The sequence below is a fragment of the Cololabis saira genome, chromosome 2, assembly GCF_033807715.1.
Source record: "Cololabis saira isolate AMF1-May2022 chromosome 2, fColSai1.1, whole genome shotgun sequence".
Lineage (NCBI taxonomy): Eukaryota > Metazoa > Chordata > Actinopteri > Beloniformes > Belonidae > Cololabis > Cololabis saira.
The window spans coordinates 33,333,665-33,357,504 of record NC_084588.1 but is presented as its reverse complement, the minus strand read 5'-3'; the positions used below and the strand labels follow the sequence as shown (position 1 = coordinate 33,357,504).

The 23,840-nt window shown below is 36.6% G+C and overlaps 4 protein-coding genes across 7 annotated transcripts; all 4 read right to left on the bottom strand.

Annotated features, from left to right (window-relative positions):
• Positions 1 to 1,946: 1,946 nt before the first annotated feature.
• Positions 1,947 to 5,091, bottom strand: LOC133420912 (cytochrome b-245 light chain). Its single transcript, XM_061710796.1, has 6 exons — positions 4,945 to 5,091; positions 4,623 to 4,692; positions 4,113 to 4,187; positions 3,924 to 4,007; positions 3,636 to 3,717; positions 1,947 to 2,739 (listed from the first exon to the last, which is right to left on the bottom strand). The coding sequence occupies exons 1-6, from the start codon at positions 5,000 to 5,002 to the stop codon at positions 2,551 to 2,553; spliced, it is 558 nt and encodes a 185-aa protein (XP_061566780.1). The 5' UTR covers positions 5,003 to 5,091; the 3' UTR covers positions 1,947 to 2,550.
• Positions 5,092 to 6,117: 1,026 nt separating this feature from the next.
• On the bottom strand, positions 6,118 to 11,739 carry mvda (mevalonate (diphospho) decarboxylase a). Its single transcript, XM_061710786.1, has 10 exons — positions 11,539 to 11,739; positions 11,290 to 11,360; positions 10,794 to 10,908; positions 10,538 to 10,687; positions 9,377 to 9,576; positions 9,050 to 9,124; positions 8,688 to 8,906; positions 8,048 to 8,163; positions 6,769 to 6,877; positions 6,118 to 6,657 (listed from the first exon to the last, which is right to left on the bottom strand). Exons 1-10 carry the CDS (start codon positions 11,612 to 11,614, stop codon positions 6,577 to 6,579), a joined length of 1,212 nt encoding a protein of 403 aa, XP_061566770.1. The 5' UTR covers positions 11,615 to 11,739; the 3' UTR covers positions 6,118 to 6,576.
• A 309-nt stretch (positions 11,740 to 12,048) lies between these two features.
• Positions 12,049 to 18,007, bottom strand: pdcd5 (programmed cell death 5). The gene is made up of 6 exons (XM_061710777.1): positions 17,820 to 18,007; positions 14,499 to 14,539; positions 14,044 to 14,105; positions 13,848 to 13,939; positions 13,670 to 13,741; positions 12,049 to 13,578 (listed from the first exon to the last, which is right to left on the bottom strand). Exons 1-6 carry the CDS (start codon positions 17,883 to 17,885, stop codon positions 13,531 to 13,533), a joined length of 381 nt encoding a protein of 126 aa, XP_061566761.1. The 5' UTR covers positions 17,886 to 18,007; the 3' UTR covers positions 12,049 to 13,530.
• Positions 18,008 to 19,937: 1,930 nt separating this feature from the next.
• LOC133420867 (5-hydroxyisourate hydrolase-like) lies at positions 19,938 to 22,271 on the bottom strand. Of its 4 annotated transcripts, XM_061710752.1 has the most exons (5): positions 22,212 to 22,228; positions 22,063 to 22,121; positions 21,250 to 21,389; positions 21,002 to 21,137; positions 19,938 to 20,609 (listed from the first exon to the last, which is right to left on the bottom strand). In XM_061710752.1, exons 2-5 carry the CDS (start codon positions 22,114 to 22,116, stop codon positions 20,520 to 20,522), a joined length of 420 nt encoding a protein of 139 aa, XP_061566736.1. In that variant the 5' UTR covers positions 22,117 to 22,121; positions 22,212 to 22,228; the 3' UTR covers positions 19,938 to 20,519. The 4 variants fall into 4 exon arrangements, with proteins under 4 accessions (XP_061566736.1, XP_061566728.1, XP_061566742.1 ...); XM_061710744.1 differs by lacking the exon at positions 22,212 to 22,228 and having other exon boundaries at positions 22,063 to 22,203; XM_061710758.1 differs by lacking the exon at positions 22,063 to 22,121 and having other exon boundaries at positions 19,939 to 20,609; positions 22,212 to 22,271.
• Between the last annotated feature and the right edge of the window lie 1,569 nt (positions 22,272 to 23,840).

Below are 23,840 nucleotides of genomic sequence, written 5' to 3'. Positions count from 1 at the left end.
GTATTTTATCACATATCACCCCTGACCCTTTTCTCCACCTGTTCTAGCCTGCTTGAACATGCTTCTTCACCTTTTTCCAAATTCTCTGTTGCTCTGGACTGTTGACCATAAGTTTTTAAAATCATCTTAAAATCATCCACCTTGTTTATCTCTCCTCCATGTAGGCTCACTCTTCCACTTGAGTCCATCTCATTCACATACATCTATAATGTTTTGCTATGGGTAATTTTTCTTCCTCTTCTTTCCAGGACATACTTCCTCGTCTTTAGATTTTCCTCCACCTGCTCCCTGCTCTCAGTACAGATCACAATGTCATCTGCAAACATCATAGTCCAAGGAGATTACTGTTTAACCTCAACTCTCCGCCTGTCCATCACTATAGCAAACAAGAAGGGGTGCATGGCTGATTGTTGATGCACTCCCACCTCCATCTTGAACTCTTCTGTGACACAGTACACATCACCACACCAGTATCATACAAGTACCATACATGTCCTGCACCACTTTAATGTACTTCTCTGCAACTCCAGACTTCCTAAAATACCATAGCTCTTCTTTCAACACCCTGTCTAATGCTTTCTCAAGAAACAATGTAGTTTCCTCTGACCTTCTCTGTACTTCTCTATCGACATCCTCAAAGCAACATCCTCTGTAGTACTTTTTTCTTTTTTGGATGAAACTATACTGCTTCCATAGTAGCTTAATTTACACTTTCCGATAACTTCATTGTATGGCTCATCAACTTTATTCCTCTGTAGTTGCCACAACTCTGCACATCTCTCTTGTTCTTAAAAATCGACACCAGAACAGACACCAGAACACTTCTCCCCCACACTTCTTCCTCGTGCACCCTCTCACTCTAAGATCTTGCTGAATGTCCTAGTCAAACATTCTACTGCCACCTCTCCTCAACTCTTTCATACCTCCAAGGGGAATATCATCAGGGTCAGCTGTATTTCCATTCTTCATCCTCGTCAATACCCTCCTCACCTCAGTCTTATTAATCTTTCCTACCTCCTGGTCCACAACGGTCACTTCTTCTACTCTTCATTTTCTGTCATCAACCTCATTCATCAACTCTTCAAAGTACACTTTGAAACAAGTTCATTCCTTTTTGCTTCAAATTTAATGCTTTAATGTGCTTAGCTAAGTTAACTAATTCATTTGTCTGTTTTCTCAATAATAATTAATTGATATTTAACAAGAGTCAGCATGCAAAGTATCAATAGAAGGAATTAGTTGGTATCTGAAAATACTGAATTCAAACGCACACGGGATTGGGTGTCACAGTTTATAAGTACGTGTGATCATACAATTAATTATGATAAATAAGTAACTTCAATCAATTCAGCAAATTAAAAAAAAATGCAATCATCCATTAATTAGATGGCGACTACAACTTTAACATTTATACAAGCTGTAGAGAGAGCAGAAATTCCTCCACTCAGACTGTAGTTCTCTCGTGCATCAGTGGGCGGCAGGATTTGACTTAATTAAAGTGTGTGAACTAGACCAGTCTGCCAAGAAACGTCCTGAGATAATGGTTGGTAACTCATAGAACTACAAGAAACTGAATCTGAATACAATCACAATATAACAGGGATTTACATTATAAATACAAATTACAATAATGTACTGTATTTTAATGTTTTCTCTCTCAGTATCGCAGTTGCAGTTTCCAAACTACAAATGCCTTAGAGCAACTGTCTCTACAGGGAGAAAAAACCCAGCAGCACCTGTTTTTTTTTTCTTCCACAAGTAAACAATGGATGGAACTTTAAAATAATAAAATAAAATTAAAGATGAAAGAAACACTTTAGAAGAGAAAGGGGATTTCTGAGATAATGAAATTTGGGGCTTGCAAAATGAGGAAGTTGCAAATGTGATTTTTTTTCAATAATTTTCCAGAGGAAGTTACATGAAAGTAAAAACCAATGAGATAATGATTCAAAGAAAGCAAGAGATTTATTTACAACAGTTTAAAAGAATGACCTAGACAAATAAAGAAATAGCTAATAACCACTGAAAACAACCAAAAAACTATCCAGTTTTGTTCTGTTAAAAATATAATCATCTTCTATGTATTCAGTTGCCTTCAGGAAATACAGTAACATCATGAATACAGGGTGAGAACATAATTCATTAAGTTTTCAGATGCGTTAGTGGCAACACAACCTTAACTATATTTTCAGGGACAGGAAACTGGCATTGGCTTGAACTTTTGCACGTTTAGCTTGAACTTTTGCACGTTTATTAGAACAGAAAGCGTCAACATATTTACTGTACGTTATTCAAAACTGAATGTTCGCGGTTGTCACCTAGCAGCTCCAGCATTTACATTTACCTTCTGTGGTGTTTTTCTTTTCTGCAAGAGTAAAGAAAAAAATCCTTCTTGTATTTTTGAGGTAAGAAGCCATGCTGAACACGTTACTACTTGACTGGCTTCACTAACACTCAGAAAACCCTTCATTCATTCATCGTCACAGACTCTGGTGATGTCCAACTGTGACTGGCTCTGAGATGGAAGGATTCAGCAGAGCCCTGCGCTGGCTACTCATCAGTGATGGGCATAGGATTGTCATAGGCTGCTCCCTCTAGGTCCTTTGGTGGTTTCCTGCGCATCTCTGCAGGAGGCCTTGGTGGCGGATTCTGAGGAGGATTCTTGATACTCTGTGGGACGGGCTTTCGAACTTCTTTCCGTGGCATAATGGGCTCCCAGTGTTCGCCTCGGATAGCAGCCTGAAAAGCAAGATGATGTCAAAAACCGGTAGCTGCAAGACCAAGTGGAGCATAGCTGAAGCTTGCAATAAAAGGGGGATACTGTATTTTCTGGACTATAAGCCGCACCTGCATATAAGCCGCACCCGCTCTATTTTTAAAAAATAATTAAAAAAAGATATACAAGCCGCACCTGCATACAAGCCTCCGCTCTATTTAAAAAAAAAATATATATCCAAGCCTCAGATATTTATGTTGTAAGATTAGATATTTACTACATGTACAGAAGGATTGTGAACTGTAAATGATGTACATGTTTGTACCTAAATAGATCCTTTCCTAACAGTGTCTTTTAACACTGATTAAAACGGGACAGAATCAAGAGAAAATAACCGGTATTTATTTATCTGTTTGAAATCTGCTTGTACCTACTTCTATCTGCTAAAGAAGAAGTAGTGTATTCTGCTTTGCATTTATTTTTGTCTTAGTTTTGGTTCTAATTCCGGTTAGAGCGCCCCGAGCGGTGGAAGAAAAATCCACAGAATAGCTGCACCTTTGTATAAGCCGCATGGTTCAAAACCTATGAAAAAAGTAGTGGCTTATAGTCCAGAAAATACGGTAATTGTGTGGCAAGCTCATTTAAAACTTTGATGAATGGAGGCATCCAGAAAACTTCATAATCTTGGTTTCCACAGAACTCCTCAAGAGTTTAGCCACACCCCTGACTGATCAGGTTTCATAACAATAGGCCCATGTCTCAACAGAGGTACCGGTATGAACCACTCTCTTCCTTGTTGCTATTTCCTTGTTTCTGTGAACTGGTGTCTTTCCGTCTCAGCTATCTACAGTAAATTGTCAAAGTTCACACCAATTAACTGGCTGGACTGGACAAAATGCAGTAAAAGCTACCAACTCACTGCAAGATAGATGAGACTGGCGATGCCAAGGCAGACACACCCCAGGACAGTAGCAAGCATGAAACCTCCCGGTACACAGATGCTAAGAGAGAAAGAAAAAAAAAACAAACAGGTAACTAAAGGGTTATATGTCACGAGACTGCAGTGATGTAAGTCTTTTGTTTGAAAGGCTGGTTGTGAAAAAGAGGAATGTTGTTCAACAAAAGGAAGATGATGAATTAATTGATGGTTGCTTCCGTCACAGATGTTTATAGTTCTCATTTAGAAAAACGGCCAAATAAAACTCACGCAGCATGTAAAAACGCCCTGACATAGTAGTTCCTCGTTAATGGTCCAAAGGCTTTTACACACACTGTGAAGCAGTACTGTCCCCTGAGAGAGAGACGGAGAGAGGAAGTTGCAGTGGTGAGAAATAAAACTTTGATAATTAAATACAATCACAAGCCCAATTAGTAGCAAGAGTACAGCATTGCTTACGTTCTTTCCACACTTGTGCCCTTGGCCCTCTTGCTTCTGGGATACTCAAGCAGACACACAAACACTCCAGCAGCACTTAGTATCGATGAGTCAAGGTTGATTAATATTACTATCAATGCTCATTATTATTATCATCATCGAAATACATGATGCAAAATATCATTTAGTCATTTAGGGTTCTCGAAGATATTCATGATTTTTTTTCTTTTTTTTTTTTAAGAACAAAAGCAAGTTTACATTTATTTAGCAAATGCATTTACCCAAAGCAGTTAAGAAATTAAATGCAACTGTAAAATAAATTAGGAAATACACACAGTTAAATTAACCCGGCTACAATTTACTTACCAATTTAATCAAATGAGAATACTTTTATAATTATAAATACTCAATTCAGCTTGCCATTTTACTTCATGATGTTATATAAGATCTCACTAACTGATCACAGATAAAAAGGGCATGTCTTTTCTTCAGGTTATGCACGTTTTGGTTGATGTCAGGTGGAAAGGATACACTGCATAGGCTGCAAACGGCCAGCCCCTGAACTGCCCAGCTACCCCCACAATTCCTCCTGTGAGAAGAACTGAAAGAAGGAAACAGGAAGGTAAATGTATAAAACAATGTACCTTCTGTGAGGAAAGCCAATGTTAAAGCTTCACATTAATGAAACCTGATATTTTAAGAAACTGACAGACCAAAGTGAGAAAACAAGAAAGAAAATGTTTCCCAAAAAAAAATTGAGATTTCCTTTTAAAAGTCTGGTATAACTTCATTTTCAAATAAGTTCCTTTCTTTTTTTACATGCATGATTAAATGTTTACATGGTGCTACTCACTCAGCCCCGCGGCCAGAGCCTGCTCGTTTGCCCACATCGCCCACTCGATCTTCCCCATCGCGTCACCTCGACGGTCCGCTCAAACTCTCCGCAGCTTCAGCCTCCACCAGGAACAAAGTGTGTTTACGTGACGTGCGAGTACAGCCACAGATGTAAGAGCTGGCGGGGAGGCAGGGCTCGCCTAGACGGCCCCTTTTACCGCCGTCATTTCCGAAAAAAATAATAATGCAGAGAGGACGGGTCAACCCCAGGTGTGTCTCACCAGACCTGCCCGGCAGGTTCAACCACAGCAGCGGTGACCAGTATAGACTCCTGCTGGATAAATGTAGTAGACTATTGTCACATACTGTTCTGCACTGATACAAATATTGTGCTTGATCTACTTTAAAAAAAATAAGTCAACTTTTTGCATGAGATTATTATGTAGATCAAGAAAGACTAGTCTTTGTATAAACTATTTAATTTTTTGTATGTAAATAATACATTTTGCAAGTACAGTCAACTTAATTGTGTTAAGTTTACTTTATTTATCAAAATGAAATTGACCTTACTTGCAAAAATTAAGTTCACTTTATTTACCAAAATTAAGTTCACTTTACTTGCAAATGAATTTTGTACATTAAAAATTAAGTAGTTTATACAAAGACTAGTCTTTCTTGATCTACATAAAAATCTCATGCGAAAAAGTTGCCTTAATTTTTTAAAAGTAGATCAAGCAAGATATTTGTATCAGTGAAGAACAACAGTTTGTGACAATATTCTACTATTTTTTTTACTGTGGTGTTCTACATATTTCTACATGTTTTATCTAAACATCGGTCAATCTGCCCAATAGATTAACATTGTTAAAGGAAAGGTAAATACAACAAGATCATTGCTTGTCGTTTGTGTGTGAATGAAAAGATTGCCTGGGATTCACATAAATACTGCTTGTTAAGGGAAGAATGCACAATGTCTTGTTTTTTGAACAAATGCAGATTAAGTTCAAAACTAGATGTATTCATGTAAAGCAACAAACTTTTAATTGTTAATATCACAGATTTAAATGTTATATTTACATGCGCTTAGATGTATTTTTTTCAGTGTGCTTTTACATACATATACAAAGGTGAAACAATAAAACACAAGCAGATACCATTTTCTTGACTAAAATATACTTTAATTAAAATCAGAACAATATAAATTATGTCAGTATGTTTTTTTATTACCGTATATTGAAAACAAAAACTACAAGGGAAATTTATTAAAGCAATTTTCTTCAAAAAAAAGTTTCCATAAATACAAGCAAATCATTTTTTGTGTGATTTGTATGAACGGCTTGCTGTCAGAGTACAAGTTAATCTGTAATGTGAGGGTCCAGAAAGTCCAGAATCCACTTGGATATCCGTGAAATAGTATCTATCTGCAGATAAAGGAAAGCATAGAGCTATATAAAAACGTACTTTAGTAAAGAACGATTGCAAGACGAGGAGACACAGCAGTAGTGTTTGACAGATGAAGTAAAGTATGTTTCCTGCAATTGCAAATGATTTTTTAAAAACCTAGTAGTACGCGACCAGTCCGGATTTCAATGTCTGCGGAACTAGCGTCACCAATGCTTGGTAGACACTGTCTCTGCAGGGAAGTGGTGCTTCACACCGTTTTCTTCGGCAACCCCTCAGACGATAGCAAGTGTTGACTGGAATCCTCCACAACACGAGGGCCTGGTCCCGCCTTAAATGTATAGTAAAACAAATAAAGATAGCGTTACTGTAAAAAAAAAAAATGACTCACTCGCTGTGTGCCAGTGGGTTGGTTGCTGACTTCTATTGCGTATCGGCGTACCTTTGTGCTAATGATGTAGTTTATTCCCTTTGGCATTGGCTCAAGACCAATGCCCTGTTTGAGCTCTTCAGAGAGGGTGGCACTCTTGACTGGAAGACCTTTAATAAAACTGCAGAGAAGGAGGAAACACTCAGCCACACAAGTCCAATAAACTGAACTAGAATGCAATTCAACTGATTCAATTTGTGGAGTCCAGGCATCCATTTGTCACTTTTTTATACAGTTGACTCAGAAAGTACTCGCACCTCTTTATTTTATGTTGCAGATACAAACTGCTCAGTCTACACTCGATATTCACTCTGAAGCGATGGGTGTTAAGCTTCTTTTGCACAAGAGCAGCTTCTCTCTAGCTCTGCTATCTTCGAAGGAAACATATTGCGTTATTAAGTTAAACAATTTCTTGTGGTTTTAATGAAATGTCAAGGAAATGCTTTGGTCCAGGGAGAGGACATGCAGCACCACTGCTCTTTTTCTCAGCTGTGAATTTGTAGTTACTGTAATTAGTCTCCATTACTGTAGGAGAAATTCAACAGTACTTCAAATATTTTATTGCCAGTTTTATTCTCTTATTCTTACATTTTCACCTACTTGTAGTTCAGCTGTGGATAGCTGGTACTGATCCCTTTTTAAAGCACCATTTTGTTGGGCCAAGGCTGTTATAAAACTGGACCAAAGATGCCACGGCATTAGTAAAATAATGGCGGGCTGGCAGGTAATAAACCTGTCAAAAAGCATGTCATAATCCCACATTTGCACAGCTGCACCTGGGGCTTTACCGTCACTCCATTCCTCCATTTTTGAGCTTTCAGAGGGACAACACCAAGAACTATTGAAGACATGGCTAACATGAATAAGTAAATAAATTGGACTTCTAATAGTCTGACCTCCATGTGTCCCTTTTAGCTTTGGCTTATGTGGTTCTGCTCATTTGGCTGTCAAGTCAGCAAGCTCTTCCTCCTCTGCTGATGACTTCTTTATTTTGGCTTAAAGAGAGCAGGTTCAAGTTTGGTTTGCGGGCCAGATCTTTTTGTGAACCACATAACAAAATAGCTTTTAAGTGAGGCAATCACGAGACCACATCTGCACCCCAGTATGTAGCAGCACACTTCTCTATGTTACTTGTTTCTTGACCAAGGTTTATCGCAGAACTGAAAGACTCAGGACTGACAGTATCAGAACAATGGTTTGTGACCCAAAGTAGAAAAATATGTTTTCTATTTAAAATTAAGTGACGAGGGCTGAACAGTCGGTTAAATAAGTCTGGTATCTGTCAACCTACCCTTCTCCATTCGTGTCTGAAGGGAAGAAATGCTGAACCACCCGCACAAACTCTGAAGCATACTCTTGGAGAGTGAAGATCACAGCATTGGGCCCTGCGTCAAAACTGTAGGCCACCTAGAAGAGAGAGCGAACAGGCCATGACTGCCATGAGAAGAGGCACTTTCCAGTTCCTTCTTTTGAAAAACACCTCACAGGTTTCACATCTTCATTGCACAAACTGAGAAATTCAGCTGCATAAAATTAGTCAAATTTGTACTAAGAGAAAACGGAGACACAGCTAACAGTAATTATATAAAGTCAAGAGACTTATTGAGTCTTATTTAAGAATGATGGACTTAAAAACATATTTTCTTTGACTGATACAAGTAAATAACTTTTTCTTTTTTTTTTTTACTTCTAACTTCAGTAGAGCAAAGTTTTTTTTTGTTTTTTTTTCATGTATTTCATTACATCAATCCATCAGAAAATGTAATTTAATTTAATATCTCCTACTGCCAGACTGTTTGTGGTTTCATCTTCATAATAGTAGTATTAGGAAAAGCTGTCCAAATAAATTAATGAATCACCAAGTTTTACCAGAACAGCTAAACACATACGACAGCAGGTGTTTCCGTGGTCAGACCTGCAGAGCTGCTCACCCTTGTCTCCCCGTAATACTTGTTGTAACGATGCACCAGGTGGATGACCTGCTGAGAGACGCTGTTGAGGTAAAAGATGGGAGGGTATGTGTCCAGGCAGGTGGCATGGAACTGGTTGCTGTCCTTCATGGTTAGTTCAGCAAACGCTGGGAAGTCCTTTCTTCGAACTGCTTCAATCATCTCTACCATCCGGCTTGGAACAACAGACTCAGCGCGGTGCTACACACAAGCAGAAAGATGAACATGCAGCAAATGTCTCATCTTAACCACTTTATAATGTGTGGGACTTTATAAATGCTTCTCTCCAAAACACAGAGCATTATTCATCTGCTGAAATGCAGAGATGACAGTAAATAGAGTACCTTTAGTAGACGGCTTGTTTGTACACTTGTTTGCATCCCAGAGGTACTGCCAATTGGTTTCCGCTCAGCACTTGCCTGGGAAAAGGGTATCACATGTGATTTTTTGCATTTTGCATCAAATTGTAAATGTTTCATAGTAATCTGGTTATTTTCTTTACATTTACAGTCATGAGTGAATGGATTCTCATTTGTAGTATGATTTTTTGCATTTTGTATCAAATTGTAAATGTTTTGTTGTAAGCTGGTTGTTTCCTTTACAGTCATGACTGAATGGATTCTCGTTTGTAGTGTGTCACAATTTACTATATCTCTCGAACATGGACCTACCACAAGTACAAAGATCCTGAGCTCAGGCCAGTGAGTCTCTGGCTCCACCTGCTGGGCCAAACTGTCCTTTCCATCATCTTTGTTTCCCATTATCCACTGAACAAACCCACCATAAATGCTTCGGCAGGCACTGCCTGAGCCTTGACGAGCAATCGCAGACAACTCTCCTTCTACACCAAATGCCTGAGCTAGACTGTAAACTGCAACAAAAGGGTAACAACATAAAAATATAGTAGTTAACATATATCTATTATCAGATAAACGATTCAGTTAGGGCTGTTCGATTAATCGATTTTAAATCGTAATCGCGATTATGTAATTAGAACGATGTTAAAACGTGAAACTCGTAAAATCGATTTTTCACTTTTTTTTTTTTACCTCGTCTGCACACATATTAATGATTGATGCAAATACCTATCAATACCTGCGACAAGTGCCCCATCGGAGAGACTCTTTAGTGCATTATTATTTAGCATGCAAAGACCCAGTTTAGTTTAATTAGAAAATGTCTTGTTTTATTTAATTGGAAATATAACTTACTGTATGTTTGCAAGTGCTGATTTGCAGATTTTTTTTTCAGAGATAAAACTTTATATTTTATTAATTTTTTAAAACTTTTTTTCAACTTATTTTACAGAGTTTTGCACTTTATTCATTCATTTTTGGTTTAATAAGAGCAAAGTTTGCACTTAAAGCCCAATGGGGCAAATGTTCAATAAAAAAAAGCATATTTGAAATCCTTTCTTTGCCTTTTGTCAATTCACAAAATAATCGTAATCGAAAATCGGATTTTGAGAGAAAAAAATCGAGATTTTATTTTTGGGCAAAATCGAACAGCCCTAGATTCAGTAAATGCAGACCACTGTATTTCTTTTAAATACCTACTCCCCCCCCTAATTGAAATAACACAAAAACATTATCATCCTCAACAAAGAACTCATCAATTGCTCCTTAACGTGTTCTTTCCGACTAGGTGAATAACTGGCCTGAAACTGAGTGTCTAAGTTACCAAGAATAAGACTTGAGAGATGATCCAGGTTTAATCAAGTAGCCAAGGTTGAATTTTCTATCACAATGATGTAGTCTAAACTTTTCTTACATAAATACAATTTGTATATCTCTGTCATTAATGCACTGGAAGTCCTGGGGTGTAGCTCTCACCTAGACAAGCATATCCAGCTGCTGAGGAGGCGAGTCCAGCAGCGGTGGGGAAGTTGTTAACGGAGCAAATGCGAACTTTTTGGGACAAACCAGTAGAATCAGATGAATCTGGGTCTCCATCATTATGCCTCTTACGTGCCAATCGCCGAACTGAATATGTTAGAGAAGAAAGAACAAAAAAATGGTGGCCTTCTCTTCATCTAACTTTGTATTTCTATCCTAACTTAGGAGGATAAATACATCTGATACTACTCACTCTCCCGCAGACAGGATTGTAGTCTGGGATGGTTTATGTCCTCCTCTTTGCCATTGAGCCATAGTCGATCCTCATGAAAGGATTTGCTCGTTGCAACTGTTGTGGTTGTTTTCAACTAAACAGAAAAGAAATCATAAAAAAATAGGTTTGTAATCAAACTGTACTTGTATTATGATAACTATGATGTCAACTTGGAAGCTTTACTACAAGATGAGTGTTCAAGACATAAAATCACATAAGCACTGTAATTTTCATAATTATGACACAATGCAACCTATATTTCATTTCAGAATATGCCTTTGATTTAAACCACAGTACACCTCATCTTAGCTTTCCCATCAAAACTGATTTCTACTTTCCATTAAGCAAAACAAAGTACATTTTCATTCATAAATCTTTGCAATATTTACTAGTTATGCATAGGTTTTGAACAGGTGAAGAAAACACTGAGGTAAGGTGATTCATTTCCTACATTTCCTGGTGGAAATTATAATACCTGATCTTGATGTAATGTGACGCTCAAAGATGAGTTAATGGGGAGGATTAATTCTTCATTTCTTTTACCCCCTGAAAAGGAAGGAGCATGTGATACACAGTGTACTACTACAATACTAACCTAAAAACAATTTAATACACTTTACAGTAATTTGCGGTTAAATAGCCAACATAAACAGGTAATGTCTGAGTTTTCAGTTCTACTACAAACTGAACTACACAGCTAACGTTGACAGAAGTCCATACTCACAGTATTTAATGACAGCTATATTCACAGGTGCGGTGCATGTGACTAAATAAGGCTTTTCCATTTTATCTTGAGGCATACCTCTGTCTAAAACCCCTAAATAGTGCAGAGAAATGTAGCCGGCAAACTTCAATCTGCAACAATCTTTTCGTGTTTAGCAATTTCAACTTGGCTAAATCAACCTTACCATTGAGCGTCCTATTGGAGTCATCTGATTGGCTGGTGATGAACATGTGACCTTTTCCTCCACCAATCAGAGTTGAGAGGTTTTGACGAGCCAGTCTGAGAAGCCAATGAGAAATAATCTGACCACGCTCGTGCCGAAGTGGAGCAAGGACAGACACCCACCCACTCCAGAGATAGATATAAAGGCTTATATTAGCCTTTATATATATATATATATATATATATATATATATATATATCTCGGTATATGAAAGTGACTGCTATTATGAACTAATGTGTGTTATACTGTAGCTGTCCATTAAAAGCTGCAAGACAAGTATAGCAGTACAACACTCAAATTTAATGTGACTCATTTCCCCCTAAACAGGCAATGGTAATAATACAAAAAGAGCTTAATTCACCCACCCTACTGCTTTTCAGACGGAGGTTATTCATTTGATAACTATTAGATGCAAAGGCGATTACTTCAGCAACTTCCAGGAACGTATGGCATAAACTTAGTATATACACATAAACTGTATACACATCATTATTTTGTGTCCACACTTTGTAGGCATGAATATCAGTCACATGGCCATTACATTTGGTACTGAAACAGACATTGTATTAGTTCTACAACCTTATGAGAATTAAACAGAAAATAGTGCCACACTAAACAATGGCATACTGCAAAGCACCATAGGGACACACTGTCACCTGGCAATACTAAAGATACATGTTTAGCACTTGTGCAGACTTGTAAGTCCATCATTAACATTGCAGCAAATGTTCAATCAACTACTTACACGTTTGTTTGCAGAATGTTTCTCTCACACACAGGCAGATCTTGTCTTTTTAGATGAGGCTCAACACTACATGTCGTTTGTTTTAACAGAGTTTATTAGCTCAAATATTGCTGGAGATAACAGTCATCTACTTCATAGATTTTTTTTTTTTTAATGAAGAAAAACAAGCATATTTCTCCTCCGCGATTTTTATTTCCAAGTTCTTGTATACATTTGGCAATTTGTCAACTCTAGCTTCTGAAATTATATTCAAATTTTGAACTTATTGTTTCAACAAAATGTAGTCTGTTGTCCAATCATAAACCTATAATCCATTCTCTTATGACGGTGAGGTTACCATTTGTTGATGCTGCAAAGTGTTCTCGGCAACACAGTTATTTGCATGATATCCCACATGAAACACTTTGGAGAAGGTTGAATATTCAGTCATGGTAGAAATGGTTCACTACAATAGCAAGGATTTAAGGCTTTTTATTTTTATTTTACTTCCATGTAAACTTTTGTTGCCCCCCCCCCCAAAAAAAAAATCTAACTATGACATCCCAAACTCATGAAATATGAACCTTTTGAATAAAGAAAGGAATTGTGTTCACAGTGCAGTCCAGATATGATGCACCTTCAACAGTATATTTTATATTTGTCTAGCTTCTTATGTTTCTCAAGATCAGAGCTTAATATCTATGGAAAAAAAGTAACTGTTGTGGAAACAAGGAGTCAAACAGTGCATCAGGTAACAGGAGTACATCACACGTTGTACAGATTTGTAGCAATGTGAGTAGCACATAACAAAAAATAACTTTCTTGAACACTGTGTGCTCTCTAACGCTTTCCAAACTTTTCAAAATATCAACCTAATGTTCTTGTTCTTCTGTCTTAAATGTGCCAATTCAAGAGACACATAGAAGCTAGTGTGGTATACCAGTATTTTGATAAGAACAACACACCAGTCAAAGATCCTGTCAGAGTCCCAGAAAAGTGTATAAATTCCTGAAGTCTTGGCTCATTCCAGGGCTTCTGTTGAACGTTAGTAGTCATCCTCATCATCTGAGTCCATTACCCTCCGTCTGTTGAACTGTCAGCCAAGCAATGAGTGTTAGGTGTATTATCAAAAAAAACTTGAGTGAAAATGAATCAATCATGTTAGACATTTCCTTGGAACTTACTGTGACAGTCGTCTTTTTCTCTGTTTGCTGACTGACTTTTTCTAGGATCTCAATTAAGCCTGATTCTGAAATCTAACAAAAAAGGAAACTGTGATGATTGTTTGCACATGAAAGAATCACAACATATTATCGCCCTTCGAGTCGCCGACGTGTCATCATTATTTTTTATCTTCTTTACCTTTCCTCCTAATTGTCCACAACGAGTCATTTGAAAAAGATAGTTTTCAACTGCTTTTGCCTTGTCCGGTTTGACCAATGCAAGATTGCTCACTGAAAAAGAAATAAAACGAGATAGCATCATTAAAAAAAAAAATTAAAAATCTCAAAAAAAGATATAAAATGTATTTGTAAAATATGTATGAGAGTTCACTGACATCTTGCACGGGCGGACTGGTCTAGAACTTGAGCCAAAACCGCATTCCTCATTTCTGTGTCCCTGTGAATAAAAAGTAAGAATATAGCAACATTGTTTTTACTGAGGCCAGGGGCGGGGAGAACGATATCATGGCTTTAGAGTCAACAACATAACACAAGCTCAGTCCCACAGATGCACTAATATACCCTGCCTGTCCAAAAAAAAAAAAAAAAGTCACATATTAATACTTTGTTGGACCGCCTTTAGCTTTTTATGGGACGCATTTCCTGTGGCATCATTCCAATAACCTTCTGCAATTATCTATTTGCTTAGTCTAACCCAGTGTGTACAGGTGATGTTTTCTAAAATGGATTTCATTGTTTAATATCAAAACTTTTCTATAAATGGTAACAGGACCGCGTGTATGTAAAGTTCAGTCTGTATCTCTTTATGCTTTTTAATTGCTCATATTACCTTTGTTTGGCTTCTTCTCTTTGCTGATTATTTGGACCTTCCTGAAAGAATACAAGAGACAGAGAGTCACATGTAACTTTAACTTTATTCAACTACTTGGAGAGAAAAAAATAAAAATCAACCTTAAAAATAACTAAAAGACAAGCTTATTATCTTTAAATGAATGTCTGCGTGCTACTATTGATACAAGCTCACTCGCACAATTTGATGAAAGCTCATAATCATTCATTGTACTGTGGTATTGGCCAGAATTTGCTCTGTGGCATCCAAATAAATCAGAATGCTGCAGCAAGACCCATAACCAGTACAAAAAAGTATGAGCACATGTCCTTCATCTGGCTTCCTGTCAGATTTTGTATTGTTTTCAAAATCCTACTCATCACTTTCAAAGCCACATGGCCTTGCCCGCAACTTACCTTTCGGACCTGGTGACCTGGTATGGGCCCCCCCGACCTCTGAGATCCATAAATAATGTCCTTCCAACTATTCACAGAACAGCCCTTAATAATTATAAATCACTCCTTAAAACTTTCCTTATTTGATGGTATCATCTGATGAAGATATTAAATATTCTATTGCTGCTAGTTCTGGCCCCTTTAGTCCCTCTGTTTTGGGCTAGCAAATTTGTGGAATTAGGCCTTAGAATTTATTTGTTGTACATTTATTTCTTATGGTGGTTCGAATTGCTTGCATTTTATTCTCTGCTATACTATGTTAAGCAATTTATAACCCAATTTGGTTTAATTTAGAAAAATGCTATTTAATTGTAGTTTATTATTCTAGTCCTTTTTAAGCCAAATATCAAGGGTTTTTCCTAGTTATTCATATTCAATTTTCCAATCCAACAGACAATGAATGTCTCGTCTTTATCTCAGTGAAAGCTGGTGGACTAAAAACAACAGGGATGATACATGTGCATTCGTTTCCTTCTTTTTTTTTGTAGATTACGTTCAATAGTTTTGCTGTATTCAGTAAATAGAAAACAGATTCATAGTTGTTCCTACTGATATGTCAAATTTTCTGAAATTTTTCCTTTAATGATCAAAGTCTACTCAATGTAAGGGTATTATTATAAACCCTGAGCACTAAAATCCAACCAGAACTGGACTCTTTAATGTAGATTAGGCTATAATGTTATACATTTGACATATTTAATCATTAGTACAGAAACAAACTTCCTGTAGACCTGAGGTCTGCTCCAACACTGTCAGCTCCTTTAAATCAGGGTTAAAAACATTACTGTTTACTCAAGCTAGGGCTGGGCGATTTTGGACAAAAATAAAATCCAGATTTTTTTCTGTGAAAACCCGATTTTTCGATTTAGATTTTTTTGGTAAAACTACAAAAGACAATGGAATAAATTGTTTCAAACATTTTATCTTTATTTTTAAAGAAAAATAGCAGACAAATTTCCCTATTGGGAATGACGTGCAATTGAAAGATACTGTAAATCCTCCTTGAGTTTAGTAAAGTGACAACATTAACAATTTTCTTGACCAAACAAAGATGACTAGACGAGCTCTGTCTGTAATGCAGCCAGCTCTCTTCTTCTTTTCCAGCTATATGAAAAAGAGAGAGGAAAATCGATTTTCCGATTTTCCTTTTTTTAACATCGTCTTGATTAATAAATCCGATTTAGATTTAAAATCGATTAATAGCACAGCCCTAACTCAAGCGTACTCCTAAATTAAATTTACCTGCTGTATTCTACTGCCCTTATTTTTAACAGATTGTGCTTTTTATTATTTTACTTATTTTCTTAGCATCCTATTCTTATTTGTTATTTACTGTTTAATTGTGTCTTGCCGCTTTTAATGTCAATGTAAAGCACTTTGAATTACCTTGTGTTGAATTGTGCTATATAAATAAATTTGCCTTGCCTTAGTTCTTCACGAAAAAGTACAGTCTCACACTACTTGTACAACATCTGTTTTGAGATACCAATATGTCTAAACTTCAGATTTACCAGCTTTATTTGCATCTGGTCATAAATCAGAAATAACATCAGTCCTTAATAGAAAACAGAGAAGCCCCCCCTTCCTTCAGAAATAATCAGTACTCGGATGGTGAATTTTATCATATGGGGACAGATAATTTGTGTTGATTACAAATAATATAATATATTACAAATAATAGCACTGACCAAAACACCTGCATAAATACTGCAGGAATGACATAGCAGCAGTTAAATGCAACCTTCTGTAAGCTTTAAATATCCACTGGGCTTACATCAAATACATCAAAACACAACAATAAAAAACAGTTTTCTGAACTTATCAATATGTCTCTGTCCTCCACAGGATAAGTAAAATGGATCACTGCAAAAACTCAAAATCTTAACAAGAATATTTGTCTTATTTCTAGTTAAAATGTCTCATTTTAGTAAAAAAATCTCATTACACTTAAAAAAAGACTCATCGCTGGAAAAAACAACAATTTTCACCTGTTTCAACTAGATTTTCACTTAAAATAAGTAGAAAAATCTGCCAGTGGAACAAGATTTTTTTGCTTGTAATGAGAAGATAAATCTTGTCCCACTGGCAGATTTTTCTACTTATTTCAAAGTGAAAATTTACTTGAAACAGGTGAAAATTGTCAAATAAGTTATTTTTCTGGTGATGACTCTAAATGTTGAAATAGCAGTAAAACCACATTCATTGATGAAATGACATAAGGGATGGAAAGGGGGGATGGCAGTTTTACAGGGGGGAGGATTTGGACCGTTTTTATTTCAGGGGGGGATGCCACCCCCCCTCATCCCCCCTCAACTCCAGTACTGGAAATAATAATACAAAAACAAACTCTAAAAGCCACAGTTTGCGCCTTTCGTCTGCTCTTAAGCTCATGTCTAAAAGCAGATAAGCTATATTCATGAAATTGCTCCATTTTGAAAACGTTTCATTTGTGAGGGGTGTGTGCTGCTACAGACAGCAAAGTGATGCCATGTCTCTCACACACCTCCCAAACCACTAGGAAAGGTAATTAACTTAGATTTAAACCATGCTTCTATCTCATACGTGTCAACCATAGTTTCATAGATATATGACAGATAAACAGGCTCATTTCTGGAGTTTGGTTTAACTTGTAGCTCCACCAGCTAGTATCATACTAGCTGCGGTGTCTCCTTATAAAGCCTTAATTATATGGTTCCGCGTTAAATCGACGCAGAGCCTACGCCGTAAAGTACGCGGCGACGCCCACCGTACGGTGCTCGTCGCCGCGTGCCCTACGCCGTAGGCTCTGGGTTGCTGTAACGCGGAACCATAAATCAGCCTTATAAGGCGGCCGCCAGCACGCTTCCACCGTTAGTCTCTTCCTTACCCCGTGCTTTGCCTGCAGCTGCGCCATTCTCTGTCGCCTTATCGCTTCTAATTCTTCGTCTGCCATTGTTTATTAGTAACGTAGACGTATAATTGTAAAAATCGGATGAAATATCGTACAACAATGCACTACACCTACTGCTACAGGACAGGGCCTTCTGAGCTCAGGGAGGAGCAATCGACAGCTGAAAACACGATCCATCCGTCAGGGAGAAGCAAACGAACACAGAGTTATGAATCTGAGAGCATTTTGGGGATTTTTTTTTAGCCACCTAAGGTTTGGAAAAGGGAGGACCCTGTTGTCTGTGAATGTTTGTTAATATTATTATTATCCGAAATGAATCGCCTTTTGGGTGCCTTGAGTCTCAGAGAAACCAATCACCGTGCAATAACAATAATAACAGTAATTATAATAACACTATCACATGCTGTAACAATGCACTGCCTCATTCTGCTGCACCTTTCACTTAAAAAAAAATTGTATATATGTTATTTTTATTTTATTTTATTTTATTTTATTTTATTTTATTTTATTTTATTTTATTTAGAGCCGTCATTACCATGTCTACCTCATACTGCTGCACCTTTCAGTTTAAAAAAAAAAATTGTACATATGTTATTTTTATTTTATTTTATTTTATTTAGAGCCGTCATTACCATGTCTACCTCATACTGCTGCACCTTTCAGTTTTTTAATTGTATATATGTTAATAAGTGCCACATTTGTTTATTTACTGTTTGCTATTTTTAAATCTGGGTACAGTGAGCAAAATAATCAGAGTCAAATTCGTTGTCGGACAATGTTCAAACTTGGCCAATAAAGATTATTCTGATTCTGATTCTGATTGATATATTGTATACCACAAAAAAAAACATAGTTTTGCAGACACATCATGAAAGTACTTTTTTTATGGGTGCCCAGCATGCATACAAACATGGACTGGTAGGGAACCCTGGACCTAGAGAGCCGTAGTCCTGCATGTTTTGGAGTTCTCCTTGCATCAACAGTCCTGATTGTAATTAATGATCGTCACCAGCTTCTCATTCAGGTCTGCACAAGTGTGTTAGTGGAAAAAAAAACAAGTGTGTTAGTGACACAGTCCTTTGTATCAGGGTGTAAAGAAGCAGGGAAACATCTAAAACATGCAGGACTGCAGCTCTCTAGGACCAGGGTTCCCTATCCCTGGACTGGATAGTGAGACCTGGCACATATATTTATTAACTAATCCCACAATGCCTTTTACCTTCATAGATGAAAGTTGTGTGACTGATGCATCCAAGGGTGGAACACGAAATTCTGGGTCCCATAAGTCTCCTGGAGGACCCTCCACAGCTTGCTATAAAAATATTCTAGTTTAAATCATAACTGTGTAAGCCCAAACTCACCTCCACTCAAGTCTGCAGTAGAATAGAATAGAATAGACTTTATTGCCATTGTGCTCAAGTTACAATTAGATTGGTTAGGATGTTCCCACCAAAGTGCAAAAGAAGCTATCAAAATAAGAAGAATAAATAAGTATAAAAAGCACAGTATAAAAACATAAAAGCAATAAAAACAATGAATGGATAAAATGCAACACACTGTGACCCATACATCACTCCCACATCATTCAGAAAAATACACCTGTTCTGTTATGTTATGTATTGTTGTGTTATGTTATGTATTGTTGTTTTATGTTATGCTATGTTGTGTATTATTTAACAGTCTAATGGCCCAGGGATAATAGGTGTTTTTGAGTCTATTTGTCCGCTGCTTCAGGACTCTGTACCTCCTGCCGGAGGGCAGCAGGTCAAAAAGACTGTGCCCGGGGTGGGATGGGTCCTGTAGAATCCTTTTTGCCCTTTTCAGCCCCTGAGGGTCTGGAGGATGATGCAAGATCTAGGCTCATTATGTGCTAGGTGCCATTTACTAGATACAAAAAAAAACTATTATAAGCATTCAGTTCTACCAACTGCTAAATAGCCCATTGATTTGATATTTAGGATGTTTCAAAATGAGTAGGTCCTGCAATAGTTACAAATGGCAGTTTATTCAACCTTCAACTAAAGAGCTGAAATCAGCCCTAGACTATGTTTGATGGTAGGGAGTTTGGACTTTTCTGTTTAATGGGTTGTTTCCACTCAAAGCAGTGTACCATATTTAATTAACAATTAATTGACATTAAGCACATATTAAATAAGGAGTAAACACATGACATAATGTGACCAAAATCATAGGTGATGCTTTCTTCGTTCACCCAGCTACATACAGGAAACAGTTTACTCATTATTTTACAAATTTATTTGACTTACATTACAGTAGATTTTAACTTTGAAATGTTATCATGCTTTAGTAACTTATACAAAATACAATTCATTGTAATGCAGAAAATAAGGCCTCATAATAGTATATTAAATTGTTAAAATTCAGCTGTCAGTTAAAGTATTCAAAAGCTGCTTGCATGTTAGTAATCAATATTAATAGTGTATAGCATTAGTAGTAATAATCCAGTATAGCAGTCTACTCTTAAGATGGATTTTTTCATAATTATACTCAGTTATCTCCCATCCACCCACCTTTTAGTACATGTTACTGCTACTTATGCAAATGTAAAAATATCAGAGTGCTTCTTCCTCCACTGGACGCTTCCACACGTGTAGATGAAAGTGTCCAACAGCTATTGGATAAAAGAAGGCTTGGGAGAGTCATCCCACTTGGTCTTTAGCTCCCTCTGTATGTACTGTAGGAGAAGCGGCTCAGGAGTAGTGGGATGTGGTACTTTTGATCTGGATTACTTATAGCGAAGACAATCTGCAACAAAACATGCCAGAAATCAGCCCCTGCAGGACAGACAGCCACAAGCACCAACGGCATCATATGCACTCAACATTGTTAATGAGGACAGGTATTTGTTGATTTTGCTACAAGGTACATGCACTCAACACCACCTTTTTCTTATACGGTAATCACCAAATTTTTTGAGTGGGTGTGAGTGTGTGTAATCTTGTCATTTTAAATATGTCTTTTTATTCTGCACTTTAAGGGTTTGTTATTCTGCTTTTTAAGAGTTTGTACTGCCAATGTCATTGTACTGGTACAATGACAATAAAATGACAATTCTAATTCTAATTCTAATTCTAAATATGTGGCAACAATGAAGAAATAAAGCAGTGAAAGCTGTTGTTGTTAAGCTTTTTCCTTACCTCAACATAGGGGTAAAATGGGGTTTCTCCCATACTCGCCCAGTACTGTCCCGTCTCAAAATGTATTTTGTACACACCAGATGTAAACATTTGTTTTGTGATAAGTCCTGGGCACCGCCCATCTTCATTAGTGAGCCTGTAAAGAATATCCAAGCTTTCAGATCTTTGAGAACACATGTATGTACAGTATTTAATCATTTATTAGTTTTTTATTTTTCTAAATTGTTTTACATTTTGAAGGTTCTTACCCAGAGGTGACCAAATGCCAGACGTCAGTGTTGGGTTCTTGTCGATAGAGCCTGAGGGCCATGTTTGCGCCTGGGACTCCTGTTGCCGTGTTCAGCACATGAGTGGTCAGAGGACTGGGTGAAGCTGCCATTACTGTGAGCTTCACAAGAAGGAAACAAGATTCACAATTGATCAACTTTAATCTGAAACAATCGCATTTCACCATAACTTTAAAACGTCTATACTTTACTCTAATGACTATTTGCATATTAATATATTATATATCTTACTTGGATGAAGATGATGCATACTGTATTTGAAATTTCATGTTTCTTTTTTTTTCACTGTGCTGCAAAAAGAGTTTTTCAGTTGAATAGTTAGCCTTCAAATATAGGCCGGAAAGCGTGTACCGAAAGAACTATGTAGCTGATAAGAAGGCAAAGTGAAAGCAGTTTAGATATAAATGCTAATGTATTTTTTTTATGCAGATTTACAATTCTGCCTGCTATAACATTGTAAATAAATAGGGGAAACCAGATTAAAAAAAAAGTTAATCTCTGATTTCATTTTTCTTGTTGCTTTGGACCATGTGAAGAAATGAAATATGATATAGACAACAAAACATGTACAGCAGGTCCTATTAAGGTCATTTCAAATGACTATTTCAGATACTGTACTCTTGACTGTTATTTTAACCTCAGTTAAAGCTCATACACTACTTTCTAGTCTAACTGAAATTGATTGAACAATGTAAAAAAAAAAGAAGAATTAGCTTGTTTAGTTAAATTAAACTGATGTTTTGATGACATATTTCTTAAAAGCTTTCAGCTTACCTTATTTTCAGGAAAAATCTGACCCTTCAGCTGCTGCAGTCTGAGTGCACTCATGCTCACTGATGAATAAATCTGAACTATATCAGCAGCTTTTACAGAGAAATGTAATTTTATGGTTTATTAAACAGAAACAGATTTTTTTTACTCACATTAACCTTGCAGAGCTCTGCAGAAGTGTCCTATTCAGCGGGACTGTGAGTGTACACGTGTTTATCTTTTTTGGTCAACAGTAGGCTGGTTGTGCAAGAACTCATGTTGTCACACTTTGAACCTATGGGTCATCAAAGCAGGTCATCCTGGAGATGAGCCCTCTGAAGATCCCTGCAATTTGTGGGATTAAAAGTAACAAGGCCTTTTTTTATCTTCTGACGTGAATGCGTCTGACTCCAGGGTTAAGTTAACTTCCTAACAACACTTCATGTGGTTTATATCCAGATATTCATTATAACACTTTCAAATGTTACCAGCAAACACAAAGAATGTGCAGACTTTTAAATCAAACATTAAAATAGACTGGGCCACAAAATCTGCTGGAGACCACACGTAAGCCACGTGAGAGCAAAGCTGGCAAAGTGCACTGCAATTCTTGGGAAAATAAGGCACATTCTGGATCATAAATCATTACATACTCTATACTGTTCACTGTTCTTACCATATGGTCTGGGGAAACACCTACAGAAGCTTCTACAGCCGATATGCACACTTCAGAAACGAGCCATAAGGACAATAAACAATGCAGGATACAGAGAACACACAAACCCACTGTTTATAAAATCACACACACTGAAATTTATGGATTATGGTTAAATACAAAACAGCACAAATAATGTTCAAAGCAAGGAATAATCTAGTACCAAAAAATATCAGAGGAATATTCACAGAGAGAGAAAGGGGCTATATTCTAAGGGGAGAACTACATTTTAGAAAACATAAAGTACGAACAACAATGAAAAGCATGTGCATATCCAACTGTGGAGTGACTCTGTGGAACAGTTTGGAGCAGGAAATGAAACAAAGTACTAACATAAATCTGTTTAAAAAGAGATACAAAAAATTATTTATAAACAGGTATATGGAAGAGGAAATGGGTTAACGAGGAGTGTGAGAAACAAATAAAATAGGGAAAAAGGTATATTATACTTGCTTAAGATATGTTTAGATATTTATATGGATATTTATGTAGTATATTAAATGTTCAGAGGGATAGTTATAATTATGTAATATATGTTATATATTTATTAGGTATGTAGCATATATATATTTATAGGGATATTTATGTAGTTTATATAGTGTATATTTATATAGATTTATATAATATTTATTTTCTATATATTTATAATATTTATGTAATATTTATATTTTCTATATACTTATATGGATAATTATGTAGTAATAGGCATGTTTACGTAGTATTTATATAGACTATATTTATATGGATATTGTGTAGACTTAATAACAATAATCTAAGGAACTAGGAAAAAGTGTATACTTCTTCCTACTCCTTTTTTTTGAACATATGTGAATATGAAGATGTTACTGATTATTTTATTTTTTTTATATACATGTTAGAACCAAAAATTAATTCATTCATTCAGACTCCACCTGCTGCCGAGACTAAGTTCCTTTGGAGTACAAGAAGCCTTTCTGAGGACCTTTTATCACACCGTGGTTGCATCAGCCTTTTTCTTTAGTGTGGTGTGCTGGAGGTATAGAATATATATATATATATATATATATATATATATATATATATATATATATATATATATATATATATA

Bases quoted from the DNA above. Each gene is read 5' to 3' on its own strand.
- LOC133420912 (XM_061710796.1), bottom strand. From the start codon at position 5,002: ATGGGGAAGATCGAGTGGGCGATGTGGGCAAACGAGCAGGCTCTGGCC. The intron at 4,008-4,112 runs GTAAGCAATGCT...TCTCTCTCTCAG, and splicing joins GGCACAAGTGTGGAAAGAAC to GGGACAGTACTGCTTCACAG. The intron at 2,740-3,635 runs GTGAGTTGGTAG...CTTGCTTTTCAG, and splicing joins CCAGTCTCATCTATCTTGCA to GCTGCTATCCGAGGCGAACA.
- mvda (XM_061710786.1), bottom strand. From the start codon at position 11,614: ATGCCTCAAGATAAAATGGAAAAGCCTTATTTAGTCACATGCACCGCA. The intron at 9,577-10,537 runs GTGAGAGCTACA...CTTTTGTTGCAG, and splicing joins AGCTGGATATGCTTGTCTAG to TTTACAGTCTAGCTCAGGCA. The intron at 8,907-9,049 runs GTACTCTATTTA...GCTTGTGTGTAG, and splicing joins AAACAAGCCGTCTACTAAAG to CACCGCGCTGAGTCTGTTGT.
- pdcd5 (XM_061710777.1), bottom strand. From the start codon at position 17,885: ATGGCAGACGAAGAATTAGAAGCGATAAGGCGACAGAGAATGGCGCAG. The intron at 13,742-13,847 runs GTAAAGAAGATA...CTTTTTTGTTAG, and splicing joins GTGGACAATTAGGAGGAAAG to ATTTCAGAATCAGGCTTAAT. The intron at 13,579-13,669 runs GTAAGTTCCAAG...CTTGGCTGACAG, and splicing joins AGAAAAAGACGACTGTCACA to TTCAACAGACGGAGGGTAAT.
- LOC133420867 (XM_061710752.1), bottom strand. From the start codon at position 22,116: ATGAGTGCACTCAGACTGCAGCAGCTGAAGGGTCAGATTTTTCCTGAA. The intron at 21,390-22,062 runs GTAAGCTGAAAG...CTTCTTGTGAAG, and splicing joins AGATTTTTCCTGAAAATAAG to CTCACAGTAATGGCAGCTTC. The intron at 20,610-21,001 runs GTAAGGAAAAAG...GTTTTGTTGCAG, and splicing joins CATTTTACCCCTATGTTGAG to ATTGTCTTCGCTATAAGTAA.